At 57.2% G+C, this 22445-nt stretch overlaps 1 protein-coding gene across 8 annotated transcripts in view; it reads right to left on the bottom strand.

Moving 5' to 3' along the window:
• Positions 1 to 22445, bottom strand: part of PHRF1 (PHD and ring finger domains 1) — a 30380-nt gene that overhangs the window by 7079 nt on the left and 856 nt on the right. For 3 of the 8 annotated variants that reach the window (XM_086676493.1, XM_086676492.1, XM_086676495.1), the window contains 9 exons: positions 18323 to 18438; positions 17798 to 17917; positions 13651 to 13874; positions 10768 to 10851; positions 9149 to 9267; positions 5722 to 5819; positions 5356 to 5531; positions 4369 to 4498; positions 757 to 884 (listed from right to left, as the gene is read on the bottom strand). In XM_086676493.1, the coding sequence (XP_086532619.1) occupies positions 757 to 884; positions 4369 to 4498; positions 5356 to 5531; positions 5722 to 5819; positions 9149 to 9267; positions 10768 to 10851; positions 13651 to 13874; positions 17798 to 17917; positions 18323 to 18416 (1173 nt within the window). In that variant the 5' untranslated portion in view covers positions 18417 to 18438. Of the gene's footprint in view, positions 1 to 756; positions 885 to 4368; positions 4499 to 5355; positions 5532 to 5721; positions 5820 to 9148; positions 9268 to 10767; positions 10852 to 13650; positions 13875 to 17797; positions 17918 to 18322; positions 18439 to 20205; positions 21751 to 22445 lie in introns of those variants that run through there. The other 5 variants (XM_086676497.1, XM_086676496.1, XM_086676499.1 and 2 more) reach the window with 3 other exon arrangements.

The raw sequence follows: 22445 nt of genomic DNA, 5'->3' as shown, positions 1-22445 counted from the left end.
GCGGGCAGCAGCCCCTGGGGCACCCTGGCAGGGAGACGCTGACACACGCGGTCGGCTCTGTTCGGGGCGTGAAGGGCAGTGAGCCAGAGGGCTGACGTCTGCACGGTGGGAAGCGGGCGTGCCAGCACCCATGTGCGGCCGCAGCTTCGGCTTCCCGTCCCTCCAGAAGTTCCGTCTGGACAAACCACCACAGCAGGTGCTCGAATGCCCCGCCGAAAGCTAACAGAAACATCTATGTGAGCGTATACCACGTGCGTGTGTGTTAACCAGGCAAAGGCGACGACCTTGAGCAGGAATTCACACACGGACGCGGCAAACGCTTGGCTGCAACTGAGCTTTTTATGTTTTATGTACTGGTGTGCTTTAAGCATCCAGCCCGGGAGCTGGGGTGAGGACAGACACCACGGAGCAGGACGCACAGCACAGGCGGGCGCTCACCGGGGGAGGCGCGCACACACTCTGAAGGCCCGCGGCAGACACACGAACGAGGATAAGGAACTGCCTGGGACGGCGTCCGCTCCCCACCCTCTGGCCTGTCTGCCCCTCCGCACCCCGCAGGGCCCACCTCTGGGGTGCCCGGAGTTGCACACGACCCCTCCCTCAGGATGCCCAGCTCCAAAGGGTCCTGGCAAAACTCCTGTCCCAGCCCCACCTTTACTCTCTGCTGCAGAAAAGGGTCATGTTTATCAGTGACTCTCTAAGTAAACACAGAAAGGAGGCTTCGTCTGAGTCCCACCCCGCTATCCGAGGGGCTACCTTTGACCTCTTCCCTTTTCTCTTCTTGGCACGACCCTGGCGTTTCTTAGACCTCGTCCCGGAGCCCCTGCTCTTCACAGACGACCTGGACTGGGTCTTCCTTCTTCCTGACACCTTCTTCCGTCTTCCTACAAAGAGGACATTGAGAGTCTGTGCTTTACTGTGCGCCCTCAGGCCCCCACCCCACCCCACCCCACGTGTCCCCCTCCATGGACGTGCTGTGCACTGCCAGGACCCGGCACGCAGACAACTATACGTAGTGGCTTCAGGTTTGTAAATGGAGAAATCACGAAAAAACAGTGCTTCCTCACAAAGGAGCAAGAGAGGGAACGCAGCGCACAGCAAGGACAGAGTGTGACTCTGGAGTTTGCTCTGATCCGTAAATCTGACTTTTGTCACCAGTAAATATTTTACATCATTATGAAACAAAATTAAATGGGGGGAAAACAAAAAACAAAAAAAACCCTGACAACCAAGTTAGTAAAATGCAACAAAGGATCTGTGTCTGCTTGATCTGCCCAGAGGACTCCTTCCAACAGACTTAAAAACCGCCACGTATTTCCAGTAACACATCCTAGAGATTAAAGCGCACGAACACCCAGGCTTTAGGTGAGTCCGTCTCCTCAGGGGTGCCACCACGGGCTTGGGGGACCCTAATTCTAGGACACTCCAACACCCCCTGGAAAACCGCAGGGACCTCAGCCTGGAAGGAGGGGATTCTAAGGAGACAGAGGGATCGGCCCTCATGACGTACGTACGTTTTAATACGCATCAAATGTATCTAGCTCCCTAAGTTCACGATGGGGCTAAAAATCCTAAGCGATCGTGATCACTGCTGAGGAGGCTACTAGTCACGCGGTGGTTCTGAGAACTGGTCAATAAAGGAAACAAGCCAACGCCTTAAGTGCTTTGCCCACAAAAACCACAGGAGTGGGAAGCAGCCAGTGCCAGGAGCAAAGGCTCTCTGCACCTTCCTCGGTGCGAGCGCGGGTCTGAGCGGAGCGCGGAGCGCAGAGACCGCAGCCAGGGAGCCCAGCAGTCACTGCTGCCCACCGCCCCCCCCCCCCCGCCCCCTCCCCGGGCAGCTGGCAAATGCAAAAGCAAAGAGCTAAGGACGCACAGCTCCACCAGCGGCCCGCGGTCTCTGCCCGCCGGGGAGCAGCGCGTACGGGCAACCCCACTATCAAGATGACACAGGGACACTTACCAGGCACAGCTGCTGGTGCAACGTGGATCTTGTTTGGCTCTGGATTCAAATATACTATTTTTAAAAATTCTACCTCACTTACGATATGATTAGAACCTTCAATACTAACAGACTCGTGGGGTTAAGGAATTACTGTTCCCCTCCTCAGGTGCAACAGTGATACTGTGCTTAACTTAAAAAAAAGACATAGGGCGCCTGGGTGGCTCGGTCAATTAAGCGTCCAACTTCGGCTCAGGTCATGATCTCACAGTTCGTGAGTTCAAGCCCCACGTCAGGCTCTGTGCTGACAACTCAGAGACTGGAATCTGCTTTGGATTCTGTGACCTCCTCTCTGTCCCTACCCTGCTCGCGCTGTCTCAAAAGCAAATAAACGTTAAAAAAAAATTTTTTTTTAAAAACCAAAGGAGAAACAAAAGAAGAAGGAAGGAAGGAAGGAAGGAAGGAAGGAAGGAAGGAAGGAAGGAAGGAAGGAAGGAAGGAAAAGACAAGACACAAAGGCCGTGCTTCCAGGGCTCCTGGGAGGGAGCAGGTGAGTGAGGCAGAGGGAGGCCAGGCCAGGCTGGCTCCGTGGGGACTCCACTCGTTCGTCCCAATGTTTCCACCACTTTGGCAGAAGTCTATAAGAAGCATTAAAAAACTCACTAGCAAAGCCAACAAAAGAAAACCAAAACAGCAAAAAGGCACAACCAAGCACAGATCTACGCAGCTGCCCGCACACAGGTAGAGTGCACGCCAGGGGCTCGGTGGAGTGCGCGTGAGGGACGGAGGAAAACCCCTGCAGTCAGTCCTGCCTGCTCAGCGCTGGCACGACCCAGCCGTGACCCTGAGGCCACTGTCTAATGGAGAATCAGCGAGCAGGCACGGTGCTGGCCCTGAGGAGTCGAGTTTCTAACACAAGGAGACACAGACGGGAGACACGAGGAAAACCTCAGGAACGGTATGACCGTGGTGTGGATTCCCCAGCTCCAATAGCCAGGAGCGATGACCGACCCCTGGCAGAGAACTCGCATGGAGCTCAGTTTGCTATTGTGAGTCCTGCTCCGGCGGACAGGAGAGAGCACCCCCGAGAAAGGGGAGAGGCCACACGAGGCACGCGGACACAGGTGGCCACTCCAGCACAGCCCCAAGCAGGAAGCTGGGACAGCACCGGGTCTCCGCCCTGACGGTGGGGGACACAGGGCACGTCCAACACACACCGAGTCACAAGAAAGCTCACTGGCATGGTGAGGACACACGCCGCCCGGTCCCTGCGTGGGCGAGGACGCGCAGCACTCTGGTTCACAGACTGCCGACAGGGGTACAAAGTGCTACGCGACCTGGGACGCACATCTACCCAATGAGCCAGCAGCCAGGTCCTGTGCTGACCCAAAATGAAACCCTGCCCACAGGAGACGGGTACTCGAACGGGCAGGACTTCGCGCCTTTGTCCTCCACGGCCGTGATCACAACACAAAGGTGACCCTGGACAGCAAAGGGGACAAAGTGCGGCCTTTCCGTGTATGGGGGGGCAGACTGTGGGGTGGGGGGCTCCCTCAACAACAAGCCGAAGCCAGCCAGCCACAACCACACACGCTAAGCTGGAGCACATTCAGCACCTCACAAAGGTCTCGTTACGTGAAGTCTGAAAACACACCAAACTGACACCCAGCGCTGAGGAGGACAGCAGGGCTGCCTGGCGGGGCTGGGACGGGACCTGCCTGGGACGGGACCTGGCTGGCGGGGCTGGGACGGGAACCGGCTGGGACGGGACCCGCCTGGGACGGGGACCCGGCTGGCGGGGCTGGGACCTGGCTGGAGGGGCTGGGACGGGCAGGGCCAAGCCAGCTGAACGTTACGTCTATCACACCTGGAACTACACGGAGCGGACACACCACATTCTTATCTCGATGAAGCGGACTTTAAAGACCTCAGATCATAAGCCGTGAATAAGACAGGTGTCTGTGAGGCCTCACTGGTCACACGTGATGGAGCAGAAGGAAAGGGGCCCCTGGGAGCACAGTGCTGACTGAAGAACGCACAGCTTGGCGACCCGTGGCAAGAAAGCAACGAATTAATCATTGTAATTGCTCCCACACAGCAAAGTCCAGGACCGGGGTCTTCCTGATCTACTGTGGCATTTAGGGAAAAGAAAAGGCAATTCTGCCAAATTCTCCAGAAGCTTCCTACCCAACGACACGAAGGCCAAGTGGCCCCGACACGCACGCAGAGAGCACGGCCGTAGGGACCTCACCGCCCACAGTGGGTGTTCGCAACGATGACGCGGACCAGACCCAGCTGGCCCACAAGACGTCCGTGTGCCACTTCTGCTACTTGAAAACCCAGGTGACGGCGGCAGGAGGGACTCCGGGGGAAGGCCCTGCGGGGCGAGCGTGCGGCCCTCACCGAGCCAGCACACCCGGGCTTACCTGCTCTCCTCCTGCGTTTTGCGGGGGCTTGGGGCGCCATGGGGCGCTGGTACACGGCAGTGCTCAGACCGGCAGCAACAGCCTCAATGGTCTCATCCAGCAGAGAAGACATGAGGTACCGCGGGACATGCTACACGAGAAGGAGGGTGCCGTCAGCAAGGCGACTGCCCTCAGGCTGTTCATACCGCCCGCTGTGCCCCGTGAGGACTCTGGGCAGCCCTGCCGGGGAGCCCTCGAGGTCAACCCTGTACACGCCCCCGCCAGGCTAACCGCAAAAGCCAGACGGCCACCAAGAGCTTCTGTGGGCACTACGGGGCCGGGGGGGGGGGGGGGGGGGGGGCGGTGCTCCTGAGAAGCAAGTTCAGGGTGAGAATAAAGAATGAGGGCCAGGCAGGCCGCAAGGAGCCAACGGCACAGCCAGTGCCAACGAGTCAGCACACCGTGCCGGTGCAGAACCAGCCGGCACAGTCTGGGGACCGGAGAGAAGAGATCGAGGGACAGAGAGGAAAGAGCAGCCAGATGCAGGGCACCAGGTGGACACAGGAGCGGGTGATGGCGTGGGGCACCAGCCCCCACAAAGTCCTCCGCGCCCCTCCCCATCGGCTGACGCCCCCTTGGGTGAGCACGCCGACCTGTGACAGGCACTGCTGCCCCCGGTTGGTGCTGCTACAGGACGGGGCGCACACCCGGAGGGAGGCTGGAAGGGTCGGCGTGGGGCCCTCCCTGCAGGACTGTGGACTGGAAGAGACCAGCTCTCTGCTCCTGCTCCCTCAGGCCCGCCGGGCTCGGTTCCCCGCACGGCAGCCAGGACACGCCCGCAGGTGCACGCCGCTGCCCTCGCAGGCCCCACCCTGCCGTCCGCACCCCTCCGCTGTGCCCACCACCCAGAGCATTTGGGCAGCCAAGGTGCACCAAGACGGGGGCGGGCAGCACCCAGAGGGGCTGAACCAGGAGCAGCCTCGCAGCCACAGCGTCGTGCGCACCCACCTGGATTCTCCTGGCGGTGGAGATCCGATTCCGGTTCACGGTCGCTCGGACTCTCTCGCTCTGGCGTGTCCTGGCAATGGCACGGGTCCTCCCCACGTGAGGCCGAAGCCGGCTGGTGGTGGGCACCACGTCAGCCAAGATCAGGGAGACCTCCTCCTCACTCACGGGACCTGCATCTGGGAAGAAAGAAAACCCTGGACTGATGTGGGGCTGCCACGCCCCCATCCTGGCAGGGGGACTGAGTGGGAGGTGGGGGGCATCCCCCTGGAGCCTGGGCTGCCCTGCCGGAGAGCCCTGCAAGTTCTCCCACAACACGAGAAGCCCCCCGCCCCCCTCAGCACGCCCTGCCCGAGAAGGAAACATTACCAGCGGTGGGAGCAGCTCCAGGGGCAGCACATTCGGGACAGAACCACTCGTCCACTGGTACCTCCTGGAGAGGAGGGTCCAAACATTCCATGTGGTACCTACCGGAACACAAGGGTGGCAGACAAGCGTCAGTCTCCCTGCCGTAACTGAGTGAGCCACACAACAGTCATCCAAATGTGCCCCAAGGCCGCCGTGCACCCTGCTATAGACTAGACTGTGTCCCCTGAAAGCAAACACTCAGTGTGACCGTATTTGGAGATGGGGCCTCTGGGGAAGGGGGGAATTAAATGAGGTCATGAGGGTGGGCACCGTGGACCCAGGTCCTTAGGAAAGGGAGGGACCCAGAGCTCCCTCTCCCCAGCAGAGGGGACACCACAAGCACACAGCAAGAAGGTGCTGCTGGCAGCCTGGGTCGCCTCCCCAGAGCCTGACCCTGAGGCACCTGGAGCCCACCCAGAGGTGTGCTCAGATGGGAGACAGCAGGCTGGTGATACTCCCATAGTCCTTCCCGGGGGCATGCCGGGGATCTCTGCTCACCAAAAGGGGCCCTGACAGCCCCTGAACCCTGCAGGGGAGGCACACTACGTGGACGGACCGAGCCAAGAAAGTGGCCACCTGACCCGGGCCGCTGCGTCCTGTGGGGGCTCTGCCACTGACCGTGGCAGGGATCTGGCGCCTGCCTGTGGCTGGAGGCTCATCTCCGGTTAGCAGACATCAGCTTGCCCTCCCCCAACCCGGCTGTCACTCAGCAGCCCCGAGAGTTTCAAACGTTGACACCTTACACTTCACACTCCAGTCTGAGAAGCTCAGGGAGAAAGAAAGGTTCTGTCTGCTGAAAGCAAATGGAAATGTAGCCTAACCGTGGTTTTCCAGGTGCTTCAATCCAGTCTTCATGGAAAGCAGTTTGGGAGGAGTCACCGCTGGCATGGGCCACCTGCGCCAGCCTGCTCCAAACTTCATCCCAAGACCCCACACAGCCCTGAGCCAGGCAAAACCCCATGCGGACACCCTGCCCGAAGACACGAGGGCAGACTCAACTCCGCTTACAGACCACGTACTGCTCACGGTGCTGGCACACGAGCAGCCAGGGACACAGAATTCCAGGTGGAAGCCCTCACTCCATGAACCCCTCGCCAGGACCTCACATGAGAACCGCAGGGATGGGGGTAAGGGGGCTCCTCCTAGAGTGTAACTCAGCCCAGCGTCAAGTCCTAGGGAGCACCCCAAAACCCCAAGTAGATTCCAGCCTCAGAAGATCCTCCCCTATGTGGTCTCGGGAACAAAATCTCACAAAGCATTCCAAGGATCCAACATGGGCCACCCTACGTTCTCCTCACACAAGCTCCAGGGCCTCAAGCAGAGGCCACTGGTGCGTGTGACGGGTGCCCGACCCGGCCAGCCTACGTCCAGCACAGTCACCCCACGGGGTAGACTCACACCCAGTGAGGGCCACAAGATGCCCATGAGGATGGGGGCATAGCTCCCGTGCCAGGCATGCTGCTCTGCCCAGCAGTCACAGCCCCCGAGAATGGACCGCCTACCCAGCAAGGACAGCTGTGGCTACGTGATGCGGTGATGTCAACTGTCTCCCTAGTGACTGCCCCTCTATGTTAAACAGAGAAGTTTAAAAAATCAGAGATGCTCTTTATCTTACTTCCTGTAACAACGAAAGGATGTGGCATATTCCTGTTATCTACAGAAAACCTCACGACTCTATTTTCAGAAGAATAGTAGAGTAATTTCAGACTTGATTTTTAAGTTAAAAAACAACCGTTAACGAAAACTGAGCAGACTGCAGGGGTGCCTGTGGGGCTCAGTCACCGAAGCGTCTGACTTGGGCTCAGGTCAAGATCTCTCGGCTCATGGGTTCGAGCTCCACATCAGGCTCTGTGCTGACAGCTCAGAGCCTGGAGCCTGCTTTGGATTCTGTCTCTCCCTCTCTGTCCCTCTCCCACTGTCTCTGTCTCTCAAAAATAAAAAAAACGTTAAAAAAACAAATTGAGCAGACTGCAAATATGAACAGTCTGAGGACGTGTGGACACGTAAGACCTACACTTAAAGAGTCGTAACGTTTAGCTCCATCAGCATCTTTTTGTACAGAGTGCTGTTCGCAAGGCCAGCAGAAGACACCCAAGTTTAGCACTCGGCTGGGGGGCCGTGGGCTGCAGAGGCAGGGCTAGTGACAAGGGCCATAGGCAGGCCTTCTTCCCACCTCGAATGGCCTCTCCTGCAGCATCCAGCTGTCCTAGGCCCTTCCTTCACATGCCCAGAATGGCCACAAACACACCGGGAAAGGATCTGTTTTAGGTGTGAGCAGAGTTCTGAGGGCTAAGCTACCCTCTTGGCCCCAGGTCCCTACGAAACCACATTTCTTCAGCTTCCTGCTTGCACTCAGTCCCATCAGTAAATTAGCACAGGGACAGCAAGAGCAGGGCGCTGGCTCTGTCACCCAAGGCAGCACTCTCCTGTCCGCCAGACTCACAGCCACCAGTGAGCGGGGGCTGTCAGACCAGGCGACTCCCAGAGACCCCACGCTGGAGCACTGATCCAGCACGCGCACAGGCAGAGCCTTGCAAGAAGGGAGACCAGACCGCGCGTATCTGGGCCTAGCAGGTGGGACTGGAGAGGGAGGCCCCTGGGAGGTGCCTCAGGAAGACAAAACGCACAGCACATGGCATCTGTCTGGGGAGGAAGGCACCCGGAAGGTGGGCTCCGGTCAGCAATCAAAGGGAATAAACTCTGCGCCTCCAGAGGCAGCTCTGGGCCCACCAGGGCTTGACACTTCCTACCTCCTGCTGCTTCTCAGTCCAGGCCTCAAAGGAGCTACCTGTTCCCCAAGAGAAAGTTCCAAACCTGCCAGCCTCACGGGATTCTCTGCCGCTCGTGCCCCAAAGGAGAAGTTTCTGTAGCCTCTCACCACAGCCTGGTGGCAGAAAAATCCCTCAGACACCCGGCAATGCCTCCTGTGCTGGAAGGAGGCCCAAGAAAGGCTCCCAGGAGCCAGGGCCTGCTGGACACAGGGTCACCTGCCCTCACAGAAAGCAGGGGTCCTGCACAAGCCCTTCTCTGGGCCCCCAGCCCCAATCTCTCACGTGCCCCTCACCTTTTCGCAGTCTCGACGCGTCACGTGCATCTTTGAGAGTCTCCTCAGAATATCTTGGGGGAACGGGTAGAGGATATAAATAGAGCGGGAACAAAAGAGCCTGGGAGACCTGCTGGTTACCCACCAGCGGCCTGGGATTCAGCGTTCTGAATACCGGGGGGCGTGGCCCCCCCTGAGCATCACAGAGAAGATCTGTGGGTACGAAGCACAGAAGCAGCCCTGCAGGGCTTCCCTCTAACACGTTAACACTCCAGTCTCAGAGGCTGGGCTCGGCAGGGACCGGGGCACGAAGGCCTCGTCTGCCTCGGAAGCCGCCGTGCTCACCCTGCGTCACAGCCGTCGCAGAGAAGCAGCCGGTCCTCCCGGTCGCTCCTGCCACACACTTCACAAAAGGTGGGGTCTTCCTCCTCATCCCGGCCGGCTCTGGCGTTTTCCACTGGAATCTGAAACAGAGAAGCCCCGCCGGTCAGCGACGAGCGGAGCCCAAATCCGAGGCGCGGCTGCTGGGCCGGTGCAGAGCACACTGAGCCGCCTCGCGACACGCACGCAGGCTCCGTGGGCCCGGAGGCTCTGGGGCAAAGTGCACACGGCAACCACGTGCAGGCAGTTAGCCAAGAGAAACAGCGAACCCGACGGAAAACAAAGGACGACCCATGGAAAGGTCCCGCAGACCAAGCAGGTGGGGACACCCAGGGCAGCGGCGCTGGAGACGTGAAGAGGGAAGAGAATAAAAGCCGGAGGCCTTCATTCTCTCGAGAACCGTGGCTGTGGCGGTCAAGTGCGCTGCTGCGCCGTGGCAGCGGTGGTCACAGCTGCGCACGGAGAACAGCCCACTACGGGCAGGCGAGGAGGGGCGACCACCAAGACTCCGTGATCCAGGGCCTGAGACGCACCAGGTGTTCAGACGCTTCCTTCCCCTGCCCGTCTCCCCGCGCCCCGGAACAACACGGCCTCCGCGCTTCTCTCCGTCCGTCCGCGTCAGCACCCCAGGTCACACACCCCACCGCTCGCTCGCCCTTTACTCCGGGGCCAGGATGGGACTCGGGGGCCTCCCCAGCCTCCGGCATCGTCTGCACTGGACTTGGAGTCACTCTCCGATCTTCCCCAACTGCACTAGCCGGTGTGCCCCCTCGACTCCCCACCCCCCAGGTCCCTGCACACACAGGAAGGGCTTGGGGACATGCACTTGGGTGGCAGATGCTCCAGGTAGGTGAGGACCGGCTACACGGAAACAGAGGCCCCGGTTCCAGGGAAGGAGGACAGTGTCTGGGACAGGTGACGGGGGCCCGAACGAGCAGAAGCAGAGCCGCCACCTCCAGCCCAGCACTGTGCCCACGAGAAATCTGCACACGAAGAGCCAAGTCCCCGCGCATCTATAGCTTTGTGCGCCACGTAAATAAAACGGCAGGTCTATGGCTAGCTGCACGACACACGTCGAAGGCGGGTCCTGTAACGTTTCTCCTCAGCAACAGAAGACGTTAACAGGCCCTTCAAGCCTCTCACGAGCAGACAAGCAAAAGAACAAAGGAGAACCACTTCCTGTCCCCAGCCCCCCTGGCACACGGCCCCGCCCCGGCCCAGCACCAGCAGATGCGTGGTCCCGAGACAGCAGGCGTCCTCTCCCAGGTCTGGCCTCCCCCGTGGCTGTCGTGGCCGAAGAGAAGCTGTGAGCTGTAGAGAAGGCTTGTGGGAGCGGGGGAGAGGAAGTGCGAGGGACACGCCAGCTGCACCGCCCACAGCACGCGGGCCCGTCGACAAGACAGCACACCCCTCTGGCCGCTGCTCGCGCTCCAGACACTTCCGCGGGTTTCTCAAAAGCACTTAACCAGTATTTACTCACTTCAGGAAAGCAAATCAGCTTGTGAGCGCACGTTCTCCCATTAGACAGAGACCAACATGATAAGGTGTGGGGAGGGGCCCTCTAGCACAGCATCTGCACTTACCTTCTTCAAGATTTTACCGCCAAACCGAGCTCGAATACAGATACATTTAAATATAGTTCGATCAACTGGACAGGAATTGGCATTCTGTAAGAAATAAAAATTGCATCGGGATCCTATAGGATCGTTTTCACGATTAATACCACATTCGAAATAAAACATTCCCTTAGAAGTGAGAACTTCGTCTTACACTGAAAATCTACTTTCTACGGTCCACATGCCCCATGCCAAGTGGCTGGGAGCACAGCAGCGAAGCCAAAAGACAAACCCCCACCGTGCAGGGCTGCTCTCCTGCTGGGGAGGAGGGAAGGCAGGCTAGCTGTGAGCGCGCACATAACATGCACGCACATATGCGCACACACGCGCACGCGTGGCACGCACGTGCTAAATGCTAGGCACAAAGCGGGATGGGGGCCTTCCTGGGCTGGCCTCCAGCCAGGCCAGCCAGGATGCTGGCCATTTCTGCGTCCCCTACCCCCTGGGCCGCGGTTCTCCGCGTGCACGAGGTTGCTCAACATCTGTTTCTTAGTAAATGCTGGTATTTCTTCACATAGTGTGGCCGGCTGCCCATCAAATGTGACAAACGTTTCTTCTTTACTAATACGGTTTGGACACGTAGAAGTTTGTTTTAAAATACCTCTATCGTGCAGATCATACCCAACAACGTGCACTCGAAACCTGACAAATTGACATCTGTGTGGTCAGCACCCAAGCCCTCCAGCCCCTCCCACCCACCCCTGCTCCGTCCCCTGGGGCTCCAGATGCCTGCCCTCAGGACCGGGACTCCAGCTGCACACGCCCACTCTTCACCAGCAGGTGCGTCCGAACGGTCGACAGTGGTCGCCGGTTCCCGTGCCGTGTCCCACGCGGCGGGTAAAGACAAGCCGCCCGCCTACCCACCCGAGCAGGGTCTGCGCAGACGGACTCCCATCCTCTCGCCAGCTCACAGGGCAACGGTGCATGAGCCACGTGGCTGGACACGTTACACCACCTCCACTCTGAGAGGTCCAGGGGCTCCCATCCTCCCGGGTCTCTGGTCTACACTGCGCTAAGCCTCCTTCCCTGTCCCGACAGTTCCTGCATTTTCCCACGAAGGCTTCAGAGCACCACTTGCTAACTTCCAATCCTGGGGGGGGGGGGGGGGCGCGAGCGGGCCCCCTTCCTCTCCATCTCTCCCACATGCCTGGAGAGCCCCGCTCCCCGCAGTGTGAGACGCTACCTGCTGTTTGCCGTGTGTGGTTGTCCCTACGAGTCCCCGCCACGCTCCCGGGGCCTGGTGTCCATTCCCGGACCAACCTGGTATACTCACCGGAGTTGTACAGATCCTAACAGCCGGCACGCGACTGCCCTTTCTCAAAAGGACTGCCAATTCTTGGCATTTGCTTTCTCTCCTCTACGAATCTCACGGCCCTGCTAGGCCCTGATGCTCTGGTTAGGGTGGCAATGAACTTGTACGTGACTGCCGTCTCTCTGAGGTGGGATTTCCCTTCCAGAAAGTGCTTTCTTCAGTCAGTCTCAAAGGTTTTAGAAAAGCTCTCTAAAGGTCTCATGTGTCTTTTCAGGACTGACTTCTACGTATACTGTAACTTTTAATCTGTATTAATCTTGTGTCTGGCAATCTTTCTGAACTCCACATTACAGCAGCTCCTCGGTAAAATATCTGTATCGATAACTTACTACTTGCAAATGATAATTTCTCCTACATGACACTTACACCTTTGTTTTCTCCTCGCACTATTCCAGTACAACATCGACTAGGAGACAACCACCACCTGGTGGTGTGCCTCCATCTCCAAGGCTCTGCCCGCCACAAAAACCTAAACCTTGATCTGACGTGTGCTACGGATCCAGCGCCACAGAGCAGGAACTAGTGGCATCAGGACGGGGAAGCCCTCAATCGACAGACACCACAGGGAGCCAGCAGCCGCATGGCCATGAGGACGGGTCACACAAACTCCCACTGGAGACGCTCTGGGCTCTCTGGGAAACGGGGAGCAGGGCTGGGGTTAGAGGCTACGGTGCTGCTGTTAATCTCGCTGAGTGAGGTGGTGGCATGGAGGTCTGCCGCCCTCACACTGCGTCCATGTTGGTGAACTTACAGGGGAGGGGGGAGAGGATGAGACAAAACACGGAAAGCAGACTTAGCGGTTCCTGAAGATGGGGGTGGGGGGCCCACACCGCTCCTCCTGTACCGTTCTACTTCCTTGAAATGTCTCACAGTAGAAAGTTTAATACAAGGGGGCTCCTGCTTCTAAAATTCATCATGAAATACACCGTGTCTTTCTGGTAAATTCCCTTCAACTGTTTCAAGGATGGTTCCCTTCACTGCCGGTTATGACTCACTGCCAAACTGAATCGCGTGCTTTCTCTGCCTCTTTGAGATGACCCCACCTTGTGAGACTACAGCATACTAGGCTGACTCTGCTGGCCACACACTGCGCCCAGGTCATTCAGGATTTCTGCAGACAGGTCCCCCAGGGATACCAACCCATAAATAATCCTCCTCATCCAATGCCCCACAGTGAGCTTTATCAGCAACCCCAACGGCACACCAACAAAGCAAAGACCGGTCTAGGACCCAACCCTGTGGCCCCAATTTCTACTGTAGAGGAGAGAGAAGCGCCAGCAAAAGGCTAGCAACTGACAGGGTCACTTGCAAGTGGACAGAGGGGGGTGCCCGGGTGGTTCGGTCGGTTGAGCCTGACTCTCGATGTCGGCTCAGATCACGATCTCTTAGTTCGTGGGCTGTGCTAGCAGCACAGAGCCTGCCTGGGCCTCTCTCACTCTCCCCCGCTCTCTGCTCCTCTCCCATAAATAAACTTAATGAAAACAAAAAGTCAACGGAGAGAGGCCATCCTGAAGGAAGAACCTCAGAGCCTCGCTCACCTTCGACCATTCCACAATACAGTCCAGGCAGAAATAATGGGCACAGTTCTCCGGTGTCCCCAGGGCCTGGTCCCGGAAAGCATTGAGACAAATCGGGCAGCTCTCGGAATCGTCATCAGAATTAAATGCGCCATTGGCTTCCAACGTCCCCTGAGTATCCGCCACGGCCACTAACGTTTCCAAGCCTCCTTCTTCTCTTCCTTCTTCTTCAGAATCTTCAGAACCTTGAGAAAGAAGGAGCACAACTTTGTGAGCCGGGACACCGGAAGCAAGCAGCCCACAACTGCACTCAGGAAAGTGTGTTTCCAAACCCCACACTCAAGGGACAGATCCCTTTCCTGCAGCCCTGCCCCGTGTAACCATCCCCGAGCACCTCACCCTGAAGCCGTGTCCAAGCTAAGGGGATGTGACACCGGCTGAGTGGCCATACCAGCTCCTCTAGCCCCCACCTGGAGGCAGAATCAGAACCCTCACGATCAGGGCAGGTCCCAGGGGCCACCCCCTTCTGACAACTGGGTTCCCTGCGGTGGCCCTGCTCGGCACAGCAGCCTCCAGACGGCGCCACGTGACCCCAAAACCCTTCTCAAAACATGATGTTAACAAGCCATCTGTCTCCGAGTGACACCTCTCTTATAGCTCTCGTTTTTCCTTCTTTTGGGGTGTAGGGAACATAGATCCCTAACTAGGCGATTTGGCCACAACAGTTCTGATCAGTTTCTGAGAAGTTCTAAGGCTGGGACTTGACCAGGAGAAAAGGAGACACTCTGAGTTCAGCACAGCAGTTGACACGTGCGTTTAGTTTTCTCTCCCTCCCAAACTCCACTAAAATAGAGACCCAAATTCACTTGCACCAGAGGTGTGGCAGGCAGGGTCCTCACGAGCCCCAGCACTCCTCCCCATCCAATCCACTGAAGTGTGGACACACCAAGTGACTCAATTTCCTCTGCATGGCGGAGGGAACAATCCCTGGGAGCTCAAACTATTCAGGTGACTCCTCTAACAGCCGTGCTCCCCAGATGGTTGCAGAGAAAGAAGTCAGGGGGATGTGCTCCCGCGGCTGACGTGACGTGCCGTGCGGACGAACGGAGGCCTCTAGGCGGTGAGGACAGTCTCCAGCCGGCAGCCGGCCAGCAGTCAGGACCTCAGCCCTACCCCCGCAAGGATCTGGATCCTGACAACAAGCAGTGACCCCGGCGGAGGACCCTGGGCCTCAGACGGGAATCGTGGCCCTGTGACCCCTTGATGTCAGCTGGTGAGACCTGCGCGAAGGACCAGCAACCCACACCTGGGCAGCTGGCTCCGCAAACACGGAGACAGTGAGCGCCCTGTCCTGAGCTGCCAGGTTGGTGATGATTCGTTACACGGCAAGGAAAAAAAAAAAAAAGAAACTAATGAAATTGGCACGTACAAAATTTTGGAAAAGGCCAGGCAGAAAGCTGCGTGAACACGGGACTTTGCTCCGCTTTCCTGCTTTGCTGGAAAGGGCCAAGGAAGCAGAAGCAGGTCGAAGCCAGGTGACCAGGCTCTTCCTACTGAATCCCGAAAGGCAAAGAACTGCCCACCTGAGGGCCACCTGGGCCTTGTGCAGCACCTCGGCTCACAGAGCAATGCCTCCGAAGTCTCTGAGGGACAGTGACCAGCACTGATGAGGGTGGACACTCGTGCAGATGCGTGAGGCCCCGACTCCTCTACCTCTGTCCACCCCTTCTCAGGGGCTGCTGGAGGTGCTCCCGACCAGTCGGGGGGGCAAACCGAGGACAGTGCAGATGAGGGTGCCAGCCTGGCTTGGCAGTGGGCAGTGGGCCTGAAAACCCGAGTGCTGAGGAACACAGGGTCCCGGAGAAGGGCATGGTCCCCGCTGGAGGAGACTGGAGTGGCCCAGGGCCGTGCCCGGAGCCGGCCACCATGACTCACACTCCCTCGTCCACGACGGCTCCCTGCGGCGCTCGTGAGCGCGCAGCCTGGGGAGCGGGGGCGAGGCCACACGCAGATCAGAGCCCTAAGTCCTCGGGTTTTATGGTAAAACTTAAGCAGATAATACTTAAATTGGAAACTCAGCAGACAGCAGTCAAGCGGTTTTCAGGAACAAACACTAGAGCAAGAAAAGCAACAAGTAGAAAAAGCACCCCTGGGAAGGGCCAGGCCTAAAGGGGTGCAGGAAGTGCCCTCGTAGGAAACTCCCTTCTCAAGGTCTGACCACACTTCCCACACGGCACCTCTTTCGCTTCAAAGACCGAAGGGCACACGATTACGCTTCCAGGCCCGCCAGCCACGCCCAGGGCCCCGCGGCCTCCCTTCCTGGGGCTCCTCGCCACCTGCAGGCTCTGGTCCCGCATCTCCTTCTCTCCTGTCCTTCAGATCACAGCTTGGATGGGGCCTCTCTGAAGTCTCTTGCTTCTCCAGGGCCATAGAGCTCCCTTCCCGCGACACCCCTGCACACCCACTCTTGACACGTATTGCCCTTATTATAACTGCTTCTTTGTGCCACTGTGTCTGCTGCTAAGTGGTGAGCTCAGGAGCAGCAGGGACCCCAGCCGAGCTGGTTCCTGCGCTCCCTCGGGCCCTGCCCAGATTCTCCGGCATCCAACAGGCCCTCAGACCTTTGCTCGAGGGAGGATGTCTTCTGGCTTCAGCCCTGCCAGCGCCGACTGTCTGTGCCTGAGACCGACGCCCCAACTCAATCTTGGGGGATATGCAGAAGAACAGTAGTCGTGACCTGCAAACTCGGGCAGGATCTCACATCCCTGTGTACAGGATTCAACACCTAACTCTGGGGGCGCCTGGGTGGCCCAGTCGATTGAGTGTACCACTCTTGATTTCAGCTGAGGTCATAATCTCTCTCCCAGTTTGTGTGTTTGAGTCCTGCGTCTGGGCTCCGCCCTCTCTCTGCCCCTCCCCCACTAGCGCTCTGCTCTCTCCGGAAAAAAATAAAACTTATTAAAAAAATCTAACTCTGGGGGGCGCCTGGGTGGCTCAGTCGGTTAAGCGTCCGACTTTGGCTCAGGTCATGATCTCATGGTTTGTGAGTTCGAACCCCGCATCAGGCTCTGTGCTGACAGCTCAGAGCCTGGAGCCTGCTTCAGATTCTGTGTCTCCCTCTCTCTCTGACCCTCCCCCGTTCATGCTCTGTCTCTCTCTGTCTCAAAAATAAACATTAAAAAAAAAAAAATCTAACTCTGGAAGAATAGGTCACCAACACACACAAAGTTGCAAACTCACACTGGCTCATGCCACTTCAGTCCTGGTCCCTCATGAGCACTGTCGCAAACATGAAAGGTTCCCTTTCTGGAACATTCTAACACTGATAACCACGGGAGCCAGAGTCAAATACACAGATCACAGTATTTGCTTTAAGACCATGCCTCTCCTGACTTAATGACTATGCCAGAAGGAAAGCAGCCATGAGCCAAACTTCCAAAGTTCAGCACCCTGTCAGCAGAGGGCCACACATGCCCTCCCTCAGAGGAAGGTGATCACAGCTGGTCTTGGACAGGGTAGTCCGGCCTGGGGCCCTTGCAGGCCATGCACAACCAGGGCAGCTAGAAGGGACAGTGAAGGAGGCGCTGTCAGCCTAACCAGAGTCGCTTCAAGCAACGTTCCCTGTGCAGCAGCTGAAGGGCACAAATGCCAACCAGGAAACCCGCGCTGTGAATTCCTCAATGAAGTCATCTCCTGCGTTTGTCAGCGCTCTCGGGCTCTGGTCAGAACGAGAACAAACCACAGATGACGCCACTGACCTGTTGAGAGTCCCGGCCAGGTGGCCCCGGGCCACAGTGAACCTCAGCTAGGCTAACCCTGCCCTGTACCTGCGGGTGTGGGAGCTGGGGCCACCAAGTGCACCCCCCGTGTGCTCGTCCTGGAAAGACCCCACTTCGTGATGCTCCGCCCTCTTAGACATTTGAGTCTCCTGCCGTCACCAGGGAAGAGGCCTGTGAGGCTGTGTCGTCAAACTGAACTCTCGACACAGAGGATGACAACCAAAGCGAGGGCTCGCCTTAGGGGACTGCCAGGCCCGATGAGCGGCCGAGGAGCCTCTTCGGAATTTCTACGGCCCTCAGCTGGCTCCACTAACAACGCTGGGTGAACTGTTGTCCCTGCCCCCACAAGAGGAAATACCAGGAAGCCATTCAGACGCTAGCGCTCTCACCGGATTGGTCCTCCAGACCGCCCTCCTCGTCCTCTCCGTCGTCCTCTCCGTCGGTGCTGTAGCTGCGCTCACTGCCCGTGTCATCCTCAGAGCTGCCACTGCTGCCGTCACCGCTGTCTTCTAAGGCGAAAGAGATGAAGACACAAGCCCAGGGGAAGTGTCACACAAGGCAGCAAAAGGCCAGGGCTGGCTCAGAGCTGCCCGGAGGTGCTCCAGGCACCAGCCAAAGCGTAGCTGCCCAGGTGGGGCTGGGGAAGGTGGGCTGGAAGGGGACAGATGCAGGGAAAGCACATTCTTCCCCACTAGCATCTGTCCCGGCACAAATAAAATGTATCACTAACCAACTTAAAAGCAAAGAGTAACTTTTTAACTAAGACTAAGAGTTGAAATTAACAAGAGTAAACAACCCTCCAAAGGGAACTCCAGCTTTTCCCAGAGCCAACAACCTGGAGACGTGCAAGCCACCAATGCCAGCTCCAACACCCATTGGCCCACCTCCGGGGGAGAAGTGGGGGACCTGCTCACCAGCGCTGCTGGCCAGGACAGCAGGGTTGAGTCGCGAGCGTCCATCTGGCCCTGGGCTTCGGTCCACAAGCTCATCCAGGCTGTCGTCATCCATCGCTAGACATTGGCGTTTGGCTCTGAAATTAACCAAAGTCAGGTAATTCCTAACTGTCCCAGGATGCAACACTCCCCCCATCTGCAAGCCCAACAGTCACTCCAGTGACACGTGTTCATCTGTAAGACACGAGGCCAAGCCGTGAGATATAGAACAAACACAACAACTCTAGGGGCACGTGGGGGGGCTCAGTGGGCTGGGCGTCCCACCCTTGATTTCGATTTCCGCTCGGGTCATGATCCCAGGGTGGTGGGACGCCCGCCATGAAGGTTCTGCTTAAGGTTCTCTCTCAAATTAAAAACAAAAACAAAGAAACAAAACAATTCTAACCACAAAGCTGTGCACACATATAAAAAAAGATAACGATTCCCATCTACAGAGTGATGCTCCAAGTCAAATCTCAATTTATAATGGACCTAATTTAGCTCAGTCTGGCAACATTTTTCTTCAGTCAGGCACCCACGACACCTTAACACTCCTCAAGAATCCTGACACTGGGCACGAATGAAATGGCTTATCACAAGCTGAGGCAAAGTGGGGTTTTTGATGCAGGGGGGTGGGAGGTGCCAGAAGGGCCTAGGTGACTAACAAAACCCCCTCCCTGCATCCCCTGCCATGTCACTCTCAGCCACAGCTGGCCAGCCCAACCTCGGCTCACCAGACCACCGCTGGGAGGCTGCGGGTCAGCCGGGGCTGCTCTGACCTCACCCCGAGAGCATCCACAGGGCACTGGCGAGACGCAACCGCCCAAGAGCAGCACGGAGTACGGAGGTCGGGCTCCACCACTCAGCCACCATGGCCACTTGCTCTCGGGCTCTTGATCTCCAAGTGGGGACACCTGTCCTGCCTACTCTGCAAGACCGCTGCAAAGATGACACAGAAGACGGAGACAAACGACCTCGCAAACGCAGAAGACACAATCCACCTCCTTCACCAGGCCTCCAACTTTGGAGCCCAAATAAGGGCTCCTTTCTCAACAACACACTCACCTCGTCTCCCAGAAGACTCTTGGAGGACACACTTAACTAAGACGTAATGAAGAAAACCCTCTCCGTGCACAGTGTGCTTTGGGCCAAGTCCACTCTCCACGGTCAGAGGAAAGGGGTCGCACAAAAGACCAGAAGGCAGAGGGGCAAAGCAGGAAGCTGGGTTAGGCCAGCGTGCCTGAGCGCCAGGCAAGGTTCTCGTTCGCGGATCCCACGTGCAGGCTTCTCTCCCACGGGCCATGGGCCACCCGCCAAGAGCTTCACACGCACCATGGCACCCAGGAGAGGGGCTATCACCACCACCTTTGTACAGATGCTCCCAGAGAACAATCTCCTGGTGGGGCTAAGGTCAGGTTCAGATTCCAGAGTGCCTACCTAGCTTCCCTAACAAAGCCCCAGATCCTAGGGGCGCCTGGGTGGCTCAGTCGGTTAAGCATTCAACTTTGGCTCAGGTCATGATCTCGTGGTTTGTGAGTTCAAGACCTGTGTCGGGCTCTGTGCTGACAGCCTGGAGCCTGCTTAGGATTCTGTGTCTCCCTCTCCCTCTGCTCCTCCTCTGTTCATGCTCTCTCTCTCTCAAAAATAAATAAACTCAAAAAAATTTTTTTAAACAAAGCCCCAGATTCTAGGATGACGTTTCCTAAAACAGTGAGGGCATGTTAACGTGATGAAACTGTCAACTGCTTTATATTGCTTCCACCTGAAAATAATGCATCAAGAGATGGTTTTGTGGAGTTATTAACCCCCTAAAGCTACCACCTTTCTCATACTTAGTGCTCTAAGGTTAAGAAAATGAGCCATACTCAGTCGGTTGAGTGTCCGACTTCGGCTCAGGTCATGATCTCAGGGTTTGTGAGTTTGAGCCCCGCGTCCGGCTGTGTGCCGACAGCTCGAAGCCTGGAGCCTGCTTCGGATTCTGTGTCTCCCTCTCTCTCTGCCCCTCCTCTGCTTGTGCTCTGTCACTGTCTCCGTCTTTCAAAAATAAATAAACGTTAAGAAAAAAATTAAAAGAAAAAAAAAACAGAAAGAAATGGCCACAGTCCCACTCAACAAAGGGTCTGGTCTGCACCCTCGGTGCTTGGTGACTCAGCAACACAGCAGGGACCCAGCCTGTCCTACAAGTCCTGGCCATGACTCCTGCTAGAGGCACACAGACTATGGGGCACGATATGCCACAGACCTTCCAGGAGAATGACACTTCTGTGGGCACAATGGCTTCAGGGCTCAGGGAAGAGGGCCTAGAACGCTCTGGCCACTGTCGTGAGCGTTCCCACACGTGGATTCCACAAAGTCATCCTGGGACAGCTGCTCCAGTACCTACCCCGCCCCTGCTGTGTGCAGCACACTTTCTTGCCCCACAAGGGGGGTAAATACAGCTCACCCTCAAACCACAGGGGTTTGAAGTACACCGGGCCATTTACACGTGACACTGTTTTGGATAAGTACCATACTACAAATGTGCTCTCCTTCCTCAGGATTTCCTTGGCAGCATTTTTTTCTCTAACTTACTTTATAAGAACATGACCTGTGACATACACAAAACACGTGTCACCCAGTGGTTTCTGTCATCGGTAAGGCTTCCAGTCAACAGCAGACTATTGACAATAAAGTTTTCAGAGTCAAAAGTTGTATGTGGCACTTGGACTGCATGGGGACGGGTACCCCAATCCCTGTGTCGTTCAAGGGTCGACTGTACCATCACACATAGACCTTCCAGTGAACCCTTAGACACCAGAAAATGTAACCCCTGAGGCCACCGAAGACACAACACAGCATAGCTGAGGGCAGTTTTCCGGGTGCAAATCCTTACCCTGATGACGTGTCACACGAGCACCAGCTCAAAAGGAAAAACAACCCCTAGCTTCTCTGGTGCACTACGACCCAGGTCCACCTAGAACGGGCAGTGGCGCGGCCTGCCTCCGAGGGCTGCCTGAAGAGGTCAACAAGGCCATAATGGGGTTTGGTACCCGGGGACTTGCCAGAAATGCCAGCCCGGGAATGGGGTCGAATCCCTGAGTCCCTGCCCCTGTGGGGTTCAGTCCCAGGGCCTTGTACTCCCACCACTGCTGGGGAGGGAAAGCTCTACCGGGGCAGGAGAGGGTCGATTAGGAGGCTGAACATCGTCCCTTCCTGTTCCGTCACGCGGCAGTTAGGACACTGGGAAAAAAAACCCAGGTGGCCCCTGAAATTACGTTCCAGAGCAAACACCTGTGCAAATACCAAGGCAGAGACCACAACTAGAGATCCCTACAGCCCTTTCCCTGTCAGAACTGCAATCAGAACTCTTCATTAACGAGGACCCCAGCTTAGGACCTAATGGCCCACCAGCAGCCCCAGCCCAGACATACCCGCCCAGATGTACCGTCCCTACCTCTGCCCCTGTGTTCCAGATAACAGGCCGGGAAGCTGTCTGGCAGGAAGGCCCACGGCCCCCTCCCGGCTGCTGGCCGCCCTCGGCAGTGCTGGTGGTGCTCTGGGGTTCTCCTGCTCAAACTCTAGACTCAGGGCATCCAGGGGGAATAATTAAGCCAGAAAAAATATTTCTCTCTTCAAATGCAGGAACCCAAAGCACCTACAATTCCAACCGTCACTAAGGAAGCAAGAGCTTTGGTGGTAACTGGCACCTATGCCAAGACCGGAAGCAAGAGTGCCCGTCGCCAGGCCCTGGGCAAGGCTGCCAAGTCCAACACTGCACACCGGGCCAGGGCTGTCATTCTCCATTCACCGTCTGCCACAGAGGACAGGAGACCTTGGAACTGCAAACTGCAACGGAAGTGAAAAAGCTAGAGCCCGTTGAGGTCTTCGCAGGGCTGAGATGACCTCGGAGGATCCATGCTGGGGGGCTGCAGAAAGGACTAAAGCCAAGCTTGCCCCGTCAGAGCCTTGCCACTTGGCCAGGTGCAGAGAATGCACCGGAAGACGCCAGCTACTGTTATTCGGACTTCACATTCTCCCATAAACACGAAGCCTGCCGGTGGTCCTGGGACAGGGAGGGCGTGCTAAGTGCCAAGTCAAACCTCACCTCAGCCTCACGTTCTACCCG

The sequence above is a fragment of the Puma concolor genome, chromosome D1 (assembly GCF_028749965.1).
Source record: "Puma concolor isolate L17-30 chromosome D1, mPumCon1.1.hap2, whole genome shotgun sequence".
Lineage (NCBI taxonomy): Eukaryota > Metazoa > Chordata > Mammalia > Carnivora > Felidae > Puma > Puma concolor.
Note: the sequence above shows the minus strand (reverse complement) of the source record. Positions and strands in the feature narration are given on the sequence as shown.